At 44.5% G+C, this 11,335-nt stretch overlaps 1 protein-coding gene across 1 annotated transcript in view; it reads right to left on the reverse strand.

The window, feature by feature from the left end:
* Nucleotides 1-3,531: 3,531 nt before the first annotated feature.
* Nucleotides 3,532-11,335, reverse strand: part of LOC138974835 (uncharacterized) — a 10,992-nt gene continuing 3,188 nt past the window's right edge. Inside the window, exons 3-8 of the mRNA XM_070347562.1 lie at nt 9,778-10,179; nt 8,981-9,427; nt 8,233-8,457; nt 7,550-7,770; nt 6,115-7,142; nt 3,532-5,820 (exon numbers count right to left, since the gene is read on the reverse strand). Of these exons, the coding sequence (XP_070203663.1) occupies nt 5,102-5,820; nt 6,115-7,142; nt 7,550-7,770; nt 8,233-8,457; nt 8,981-9,427; nt 9,778-9,936 (2,799 nt within the window). The 5' untranslated portion in view covers nt 9,937-10,179 and the 3' untranslated portion in view covers nt 3,532-5,101. The remainder of the gene's footprint in view (nt 5,821-6,114; nt 7,143-7,549; nt 7,771-8,232; nt 8,458-8,980; nt 9,428-9,777; nt 10,180-11,335) is intronic.

Consider the following 11,335-nt stretch of genomic DNA (forward strand, 5'->3'; position numbering starts at 1 on the left):
CTGTCCCAAGTCTGCCTTACATGCCTTGAACTATCCCAAGCGTGTCTCATAGGACGTGAGCTGTCGCAAGGATGTCTTAGAGGTAGGGAGCTGTCCCATGTGTGTCTTGCAACCTGTGAGCTGTCCCAAGCGTGTCTTATAGGACGTGAGCTGCCGCAAGGATGTCTTTGAGATAGTGAGCTATCCCAAGTATGTCTTGCAAGCTGTGAGCCACCCCAAGTGTTTCTTAGAGGGCAAGGGCTGTCCCTATTGTTACTTATAGACGTTGAACTGTGCCAAGTATTACTTAGAGGCCTTGAGCTTTCCAAAGTGTTCCAGCCCGAAGAATGCGCGTTAGGGACGGGATACGCTGATCTTCCCTGTAAGAAAATTAATACAAACAAAAAATGAGTCTCCAGTCTTGTCACAGACATACACAATATCAGTGAACCGGTTCTAGGTCCGGTTATCTGCACATGGGAGAGCCCCCCCCCCCCCACCCCCTCCCCCCTACCCGGGCACCTGCACCATGAACCTCATGACACACTCTCTCTATCTCTGTCTCTCTTTTTATGTCTTTCTATTTTATTTCTCTGTAACCATCTCTCTCTCCTCCTCTCTCTCTGTAACTATCTCTGACTGTCTGTCTCTCTGACTTTCTTTATGTCTCTCTCTGTCTCTCTCTCTATCCCTCTCTCTCTCTCTGTCGCTTTTTCTCCCTCTCTCTCTGTATCTCTCTCTCTCTCTCTCTCTCTCTCTCTCTCTCTCTCCGCTCTTTGTCTCTTTCTCTCCCTCTCTGTCTCTCTCAGTCCCTCTGCTACACAGACCTCAGGAATATAGCCTACGTACCTGACTCTCCGTTCTGTGAAAAGGGCGTTGATTCGTCCTGTGATTCGAGCACCTTGACGGACAGTTGTTAGACAGATGACCATGCCGACCACAAGTCCAGCAAGTACGACCACGTCTGTGTTCTTCACCCATTGTGCGTTTTGTATTAATTGAAGGTATACACCATTAACACTGAGCAGCTAAGTACACATTATTCCAATTTGTACTCTACAAATGTTCAGCGATAAGCCCGGGCTTAGATGTGACTGAAGATGTCTGTGTAACCGAAGAGACACTATTAACACTGAGCAACTAAGTACACGTTATACAAATTTGTACTCTGCAAATATTCAGCAATAAGCCCGGGTTTAGATGTGACTGAAGATGTCTGTGTAACCGAAGAGCCTAACGTTGTTATTCCCCGTCATTTTCTAACGCCTTAAAATGTTCCTTAGTATGATTCTGCACAGAGGGTTAGAAACCCGAGAACAGCCCTTTGCATGGAATTTTTCATCACACGGTTTGACAATTATTTCTGCCATCTGCACGTCTTTTTAATTTGACATCTTTGTTTTGCTCAGGCTCAACTATAACGTCACAATCACTGCCCTTAAATGTCCACATACATGTCCCATTGGTATTTTTTTCCCCCGATGGAGCAATACATACGGAATAAGTAAAACTACGTGTGTGTCGTTTGAATTCTCCTTAAGTACTGAATGACATTTTTAGCGCTAACATGATTTCGTTCAATTAGTACCGTCAGCCCTTAATTTGATATGCATAATCCGACACCTACCACCCGATGCCGATATAACAAAAAGAAAACTGTGTAAAATCAAGGGGGAATTTTTTCGCTGTGTTGTTGTCAGCAATAAGGATGTCTAGTCAGTGTTTGTTGTATGGTTTCTGTATACGTTATGTTGTTAGGGACTTAATTGAATATGTGGGGCGGTGAGAATGATTAGTACACAGGCACTAGACACTGTTCATGTTAACTTGGGGCGGGGATATAGCTCAGTTGGTAGCGCGCTGGATTTGTATTCAGTTGGCCGCTGTCAGCGTGAGTTCGATCCCAGGTTCGGCGGAAATTTATTTCACAGAGTCAACTTTGTGTGCAGACTCTCTTCGGTGTCCGAACCTCCCCCGTGTACACTACATTGGGTGTGCACGTTAAAGATCCCACGATTGACAAAAGGGTCTTTCCTGGCAAAATTGCTTAGGCACAGTTAATAATTGTCTACCTATACCCGTGTGACTTGGAATAATAGGCCGTGAAAGGTAAATATGCGCCGAAATGGCTGCAATCTACTGGCCGTATAAAATTTCATCTCACACGGCATCACTGCAGAGCGCCTAGAACTGTACCCACGGAATATGCGCGATATAAGACTCATTGATTGAACTTGCTTGTTCTTTTTTTTGTTTGTTTATTTGTTAAATTGTTCCTTTTGTCGGTTGTTTGTGTGGTGGTGGAGGGGGGGGGGGGGGGGGGGGGGGGATGGGTGAGGGGGGGGGGGGGGTCGAGAGGCAGTATTTAAAAAAAAATTCTCAACCACCTCCAAAAATATGTGACTGTGTTCAAAACTCGTAACAATCAGTGTGTTCAAAAGTGGAATACTTCAATTTAGAGTGTACCCCTGGAGGCAGGTCGAACCCAGGTTATTGTTGTTGTGTTGTTGCTTTTTGCTCTCAAAGTAAGGAAGAAAGAAAGAAAGAAATAGAGACAAAATTAATTTTAGCAGCAACCTGTGGATTTGGATAACAAATATGCGGCAATTACGCTCCTGTGACACCATCCTCCGTGCTGAAAGAGTTTAGTGTCAGGTCAGTAGAGAGGAAAGTGAGGGGAGACATGAAAGGCTGCGGGGGGGGGGGGGGGGTGAGGGGGGAGGTTTGTTTGTTCGTTCATGGGCTGAAACTCCCACGGCTTTTACGTGTATGACCGTTTTTACCCCGCCATTTAGGCAGCCATACGGCCGCTCAGTTTCGCGGGAGGAAGCATGCTGGGTATTTTCGTGTTTCTATAACCCACCGAACTCTGACATGGATTACAGGATCTTTTTCGTGCGCACTTGGTCTTGTGCTTGCGTGTACACACGGAGGTGTTCGGACACCGAGGAGAGTCTGCACACAAAGTTGACTCTGAGAAATAAATCTCTCGCCGAACGTGGGGACGAACTCATGCTGACAGCGGCCAACTGGATACAAATCCAGCGCGCTACCGACTGAGCTACATCCCTGCCCGAGGGGGGGGAGGTCGGTGCCACTAAGGATTACTTTGCAGTACACTAAGGACAGTTTTGATTGCCTGGGTGAAAGTGAAAGGGGTGCCAGGTTATCAGTTATGCGGGGGGGGGGGGGTTCTCCTAAGCCTCAGTAGATCTACATGACATTAGTTAGTGTTGTGGGTGTTGGCTTCTTCCAGTGTAAAAGTGGCTCCATAAAAGTATGAACGTATATTGCTTGTAAAGTCAACTAAAAAGTATTAAAAGGGTAGAATACCGTCCCAAACATCTTCCGTTATTTCACAGTCCAACACGTATGACACGATGTTTGGACATACTCCTCCTCCTCCTCCTCCTCATCATCATCACCGCCATCAACCACCACCATCACCAGCAGCAACAACATACTGACTGAGTTGATTGCGGACCGAGTTCACATTGAAAATGTGACCTGAATGCGTTTGGCTATTGTTCACAACAAGACTATGCGTTATTATCTTTCACATCGCTTTATTTACTTTTCATTTGCATTCAAAATGTGTGGTACTGTTTTTCGTAAAAACTTGATGAACCCTGTCAGTTGTATTTTATCCCAACAACAATAAATACATAAATATAATAAAAATATCACAGGAATGCCTTTACCATGTGACAACGTGTGCATGTGCAGAATGCACAATAGATAACACAGAATATTTCATTGCCCAAGGTTGGGAATTCGTTGTGACCAAGCAAACCCAACACACGCATCTATCAAACAAATCAACGACAACAATTTAACTACATACATCAGAATTAACAACATAATCACTTTATAACCTCTCATAGCGTCAGTAGCAAGCACACACACACACACGCACACACACACACACACACACAAACAAACACACACACATGCATGAACATCAACAGATATATTTAACAACAACACTGATCATGGCAGCATTATCGCTCCACAAACACTAATATATCGCCAATGAAAACAGATAGATCATGGTTCTTTGCTGTAAATGATTCATGCAAAAGCATTTTTAAAGTATGGCATACAAATCTTGGTCTTACAGTGAATATATTTCGTAAAGAATAAATAAATAAAGTGATGTTTAGTGATGGGCATGAAATTCAGTTTCTCTGGTCAAGGTTATTGAATGCCTGAGTAAGTCGACGAGGCCTGGAACTGTGCTGCATATTGGAAGTAAAAACAAAATCCCAGTAAAGAGTTTGAAAAGTGCACACATGAAATCTGAGACAAAAGTTCTGAAATGCAACAGTCTGGTATGGCTGAGTCTTAATTATTGTGCTGCCCAAAGGAAGCAATATACTGTACGGCGGATGTAAGACAAGCCAGTGCAAAACTTGTTAAACAACAGTTCTAACTTTCAGCAGCTTGGTGTGTGGCTGAGTCGTATTGTCGTTGAGCATGGATACTGGCGGCTCATAAGTGACGCAGACAAAGGCTGGAAGCGCTGCCACAGGGAGTAAAATTCCATACCGATGAAGACAAGTGCAAAAACCTGCACGTTAAAATAAAAATTCTAAATGTCAGCAGTAAAGTGTATTTGAGTCGTATTGTGTAGGCCACTACCTGTTCTTGTTGAGCGATTGACACAAAAAGGCCCGACATGCTGCCTGTAGGAAGTAACATACCATTCCAATGCAAAACCTGCAGGCTGGAATAACAGATTTATCAATCTGGTTTGCTTGACTGAGACATAATTATTACTTACGTCAGTATTAGCGGGTCGTCGCTCACGTAGGTGCCGCTTTAAGAGTCACAGATACCCAAACACACATTGAACACGGCACAGAGTTGATAACCACAAACATTGTTGAGCGGTCTGCACACACAAACTGTGCAGTGTTCAAGCATTTTTGTTGCTCTTTCTAATTGCCAACGACACTCTCTGCCGATTCTATTGCTGCGACGATTGCTGACTGATGTCTCCGAGGATGTGCACAGCTCGACTTTCCACCAATCAACGGCCTCCGTTTAGAAGTGATGGTTTTTTGGTTGGTTTTTGGGTTTTAATGTCCCTTGAGCAGATGCTAGCTGCTATTCGAGACCGTTAGAAGTGATAAATGACAACATGGGAGAGAGCGCGAGAAGCACCGTACCACAGCCAGTGGAGATTCAAGACGCCCAAGCGAGCTAGCTTGTACCTCTCAGCTGCTGTAATATGCTGACACTTATTGAGTGTTTCTTTGATCCTAGTTTGACTGTTGTCTGCCGCAGCCACAGCTCTGTGGGCGATGGACATGTCTTGCCGCGGCTGTCCCTGTCCCGCGCCAGAGGTCTCACCGTCAGCGTCTATATGCAAATGTTGCATTCCGGCCCCCAAAGGCGATATGCTGGCTTGAGACCCTGTTTGGTTTTGATTGACCTTTGACTCGCTGCTCGCATTCAGGGTACCTGCTGCCTGCGTGGAAGTGTCCGCTGTGAGTACTTGACCCTGCAGACCGAGTTGTGGTGAAGCTGACGGCGGATCTGTCCCCCGCACAGCGTCTGCGTAGGTCCTGGGCGCTGCCTGGTAATGACGACCCGGCACGCACACCACCAGCTTCTTCTCCGTCCCACACGCGGCTCGCACGTGCATCATGGACACGCCTGGCCGGTGGAGGTCAAAGTCGTCCTCAATCCTGTATATGTTGACCCGGTAGCCTATGGTGTCTCTCGTCAGCTGCTGGTAGAACACGGAGTAAAGCAGGTTGAACATGTTGCGGTAAACTGCTGTTCCCGTGACGAGAATGAGCACGTCACTTTGCTTCAACTGGTGCCCGCAGTCCTCTGTAAAAGACCAGAGTAATTCGTAGTGTCTCAGTCAAAGTGAAGAGAAATTCACTAATGTACTTCATACACGTCACACTTGAAATACGGACAGACTGACTGATCACATACACAGTTACGTTCAGCCACTCCATCACTTCATGCACGCCCCCGGGTACGCAAGATCGTTGAAATAAGGGTGTACTTTGAGCTTTGCAAGGTGCACACTTTTACTTGGGGCTGCAAGCAAAAATATAACCGTTCTGCTGATTCTAAAGAAAAAAAGATTGTAAAAAAGAAGGGTAAACAATCTACCTGTAATGTTACAGTTGCAGACCGTCAGCGTGTTCTTCAAGTGGTTGACCAGGCTGTTAGCGCACTCCCGACAGTCCGTGATCTCAGCGCTCCTGTGCGCAGCGTGGGACATGAAGAACGGATCGGAACCCTCAGCTGGAAATCTGTACCGTTCCTCGCAGCTTGACGTTACAGGACTCCTCGGCACAGCCGTGCTGCTGGTCACATACTGATGAACACATGAGGCATCTCCGTATTGGCAGAAAGGCTCCAAGGCTTGCAGAATCCTTTGGATTTTAGGTGGACACCTGTAGGAGTAGAAGAGTGTCTCGCTGTTGAAGCGTTGCGGGCAGTGAGAGGGGAATGGCCCCGCGCACCAAACCCTGGCCATCGGAAGCTGCTTTCTGATTGCCAATATCAACTCTGTGGTTTTCCCTTTTATTGTTCTCATTGTCAGCTCGTCAATAATGAAGTTGATTCCTTCACCCTTTTCAGTCTTCTGGTTGTCTTTTTCTTCTCCGGTAGGACCACCAGGCAGGGCAGATGGTAAAAACACATCTTTCAGTAAGTCACCAGCTCCAGAAATTTGATCAAACATTTCCTCATGGGCTCTTCGCTTTGGTTTTTGAGGTGTTTTTCCCAATTTAGGCTTGTTCTTGATTTCGACTATGTTTTCTATGAAATCTTCAACGTTCGTGTTGTCAGATATTTGCTTTTTGTGGAAACAGGGGAAATGTTTGTCCAAATCTTGATGACTGATGCCTGAAATTGTCTCCATGAAGTATATTAGGAATTCAGTTGCTGGCTGTTTAGTAAGTCGCCCATGGCTGAAGATGGCAAATACAGCCTCACTTGCAGTGAGCAGCTTCAACGATTTTGCAGCAAGTACAACAGTTTTTCCGCATCCAGGAGGTCCGGTGATAAACTGGTACTGTTCGCCACTTTTTATTATTTTGGACTGCTGCTCATCAATTCTTAAAGATTGATTTCTTCTGCCTGTCTCCTGTACCATTTCAGGGAAATTTTTTATTTCCTCTCTGTGGCAGAAGCTGCAACATATCAATACAATTTTCACATAAAATTTGCAGATGCCATTTCATGATTTTAGTACACGTTTAGCAACCAAATATGTGTACATCTGCTGTTGTGACGAAATGAAAAACAACTATTAACTAATGACACACAGTCAAAACAACACATTCTTTTCCTTATACCATGCAGCTGAAGGAGAACATGATGTCAGAAACTTTACTTGACATTTCTATTTTTCAACTGGCTTGAATAAAACAAAATCAACCAGGCTTGGGAAACATGCATGGTCAAAGTAACCTTATTAGCGGAAGACCAAAATGTTCTACCTGCAGTCGTCATTGTTAAATGGATTTATTCATTTAGAAATGAAGCAATATTGAAATATTATGGAGAAGCAAAAAAGAAGTCTTCAAAAAATCTTCACCTTGCCAGAACCAGTCTGTAAGTTTCTGGGCTAAGTTCCTTTTGTCGTGTGTTGAGCCGGGTGACGTTTGACCACCACTGGTCAATGGCTTTCCGGACCCGCACATCAGCCTCATCAACAGTTCCATCTTTGGGCGGGAGGTCATCAGAACACAGGCACAAGTCCTCAACAGCCACTTGCCCTGCCCCTTCTGTCCCGAGGGAAATACATCTCGCAAGATCCTATAGACAAATAGGACACAAAAAGCACTAAACGTTAGACACCGGAGAACAAAGAAGAATTATCAGACAAAATACATTGAACTGAATACAACGTATCAAACCATATGTCATTAGCGGAACGTTGGTCTGTTTTGCTTTGTCCTACTCTCAGGTGAAGCATTATTGTTAGTACTGCGTATATACAAACCCCAAAACTATGGGTTTTTTTAGTGTTTGGTGTCTGCACCACATTCATAACCTCTTTCTGGACCACGAAAACAAAATTCCAGCACAATATAAGTGAAAATACAGTGAAAATACAGCTATAAGCAAAGATAGTTGTGCCTAGCAATGTTTGAACTGAGATTCCAAAACAAAGGCAAAAGTCTGCCTTGCAATAATTTTGTTGCTGCTAGCTTTTCACTTGGAGGTTGAATTAATGTAAATGAAATTGAACAAATCCATGCATAGTAACTGTAATACCTCCCGCAGTGTTTTGTTTTTCTGTAAAGCATGCTTCAGGTAGTTTCTGGTTATGTTGGGCAGACCCAGCGTGCTGACGATGTTGATGTACTGGCCATCTATCTGCAAGCACTCGAGAACCTTGCGTCCTTTCTCCAGCCGCTTGACAGCATTTTCCTTCAGACGTTTCAAGAAACACTCGGACATCTTTTCAGGTGAAAGGTGGTCTTGGGCGTCACCAAAGGCCTGCAAATGGCAGTGTGAAGTGGGATCAACGACTTAAAATCACGATTAAATGAGAACAAAAATCACTAACTCGCTTATTTTAACACAATGCCTCCCAGAGCTACAATTCTCGCCTGCTAGATAATCCATATGCAAATCCCAAAACGGGGACATGAAGAATCTGCAAAATCGCCTTTCCCCTTTTGTTCCAAGCGATGGCGTGGTTTGAGCATATGAGAGCGAGCCTGGTGTTCAGTTAAATCTCATAAGAACTGCAATGAGACAGAATGATTCTGTCCAGGAGGCAAAGGGTTTTCACAGGCAGGTTTTACAGTAATAGACAGAAAGAAAGAAGCTACTGACGTCAACATTGAGAATTCAAATTGGATATTACACATATTCTTCTGGGTAGGATCACCCATGCAGATTGTCTGAGTGAGAAAATATTTGGATTCAGCATACTTTGGCTTCTTTATTGATGGAGAAATGAATGATAGGATGGCCGATACAGGCTTGAGCGAAACAACATTAAAGTGAACAACACCTTGACTTCGATGTAGATATAGCCATGGACAGAGTGCAGGATGATGACGTCAAAGTCTCCTCTGTCCAGTTCTTCCTCGTCTGCTTTTTTCTTGGAAACACACAGCAGCCCCTTGTTCACGTCTTCCTGCAGAGTCTGGAACTGTTTGTTCTGCAATATGCAAAATGGCCTCTTTGTGCGTCGCTTGATTTGAAAAACAGCCTCTGCAACACGTTTCACGCTTTCATCCCCTCTGATGTTGCTGCATTTGTCCTTGTCCTCCTCAGGCAGTACTGGTGAAGACCTCCCAGAACTGCCTTGGCTTGAGATGGAAGACTGTGATCGAGATCTGGGCCAAAACATAGGACCAAGCCACGTCTGTTCATCAAAGCCTGGATAACCATTGAAGAACGCTTGGACAAGCTCGGTTTTAATAGCCGATGATACTCTTTTTTGTCGATCAGAGACCTGGAAAACGAGCACGAAGATTACACACCCGCGCTCACCGTGAAATGTAGGCATACTCATTATATCTTTCTGCAGTTTGCAGTTGCAATCATTTAGCAGTTATATAAAAGTGTGTATCCAGACTTGTTCAAGAAAACACAGTATTAGATAAGAAAGGACCTTGAAAAACTATGCTTGGAATTTGAATGCCCTCAAATTATTACTTTCCCGTCAAAGAGGAGTTATGGTCGACGGATAGTCTGGCCATATCGTGCAAAAGGCAACTATGGCCAGGCCAGAGCTGCTCCCCCTCTACCCCTCTTCACCCTAACCCCTCTTGGCCCCCGACGCCATTGCTGACGGTGCCTCACCTTCTTTCCTGGACCAGATTTTGTGTCCTGCAGTGGACAATTGGACCTTATGTGACCAGACTTCCGACACCTGGAACATTTGATAGGGTTTAGACAGTCCCTTTTCATGTGTCCGAATTCAAGGCATTTGTGACATTGACGTGGATATTTCGCTGCCATCTCTGTATCCCCCGTTCACTTTTTGTGGGTACCAAGCTTTGGTGTGGTTCTTCTTCTTCTTTGAACGTGGGCTTGAACTCGTGAATTCCTGGGTACCAGTCGGCTTGTATGTGTTTGGCGGTCATTTACGCAGCCATACTCCGTTTTCCATGGATTTAGTGTGTTTGAAATGCCGCCGTCTGGAAAGCAGCTCTTGAGTTCATTTCTTCGTCTCATAAGTTTTCAGCTATTCTGTTTAATCATCTGGAACAGAAGTAAGCATATTGCAAACTTATATTCGTTTAGGGATCAATAATGTACACACAAGCAGCCTTTTTTTTAATGATGTGTGAGTAAAGTATATATATTTTCTTCGATGTACTGATTGTACAATGAATACTCCTTTTCCTGGTGACCGTCAGGAATGCACTACTGCCAGTACAGAGCGATGGGGGGGGGGGGGGGGGGGGGGGGGTTGGGTAGTGAGACAGCAACCCGATACAGGCTTGAAAACGCGTCAGCAACTAACGTGGTCTTGGTGAAATAAGTAGGGTGAAACCAGTCAAGCGAGCACAAAATTAATGGGCTAGATTTTTTACGAAAACTGGATTCAAGAATAACAAGAGTGAGATTACTTTCAACACAATTAACCAGGAGACACCATTAGAAAGCTTTTGTGAAGTGGTCCAGCGACAGTTTAAAACACAACCGTGAACTTATAACTGGAACGACCAAGTAAAGAAAAAAAACAAGTTAATCGATGACGTACAGCCCTGACACTGACACACACCGACACCGACACACACACACTCACACACACACACACACACACAGAGAGAGAGAGAGAGAGAGAGAGAGAGAGAGAGAGAGAGAGAGAGAGAGAGAGAGAGAGAGAGAGAGAGAGAGAGAGAGAGAGAGAGCGGAGTTAGCAAATAAAACACATTATGTCAAAAAGGAGAAGGGAGTATCGAGATAATATATGCATATTTGGGAATAAAACAGTCCTTAGGCTTTACACTCGGGCGAATTATTATTTGCTTAGATCTTAGTTCACAAAAATGAAAGTAATCTCTGTCTCTGTCTCTTTCTCTCATTCTCCCTTTCCAACAGTTCATTGTCACGCGTTGGGAGCACGAGGAACTCAACCAAGGGGTTTTGCCTATATTACGGCAGGTAATCAATCAATACCATCACTAACTCACCTATTCTACCGTCTGTTTTGCAACTGCATGCATGACTTACACACAACTGCCTCATTGACTCCAGTGATTAGCCAGTATTTATCACACTAAACCCACGAGAGAAGGCGGAAAGCATTTAGGGGGAAAAACCCTCAGCAGAAGACAAGCTTACAAAGGGTTGGATTTGTATTGCGAAGTCACAACATCACATGCATACAGACTAAAATAACGCACATGTG

The sequence above is a fragment of the Littorina saxatilis genome, linkage group LG1, assembly GCF_037325665.1.
Source record: "Littorina saxatilis isolate snail1 linkage group LG1, US_GU_Lsax_2.0, whole genome shotgun sequence".
Classification (NCBI taxonomy): Eukaryota; Metazoa; Mollusca; class Gastropoda; order Littorinimorpha; family Littorinidae; genus Littorina; species Littorina saxatilis.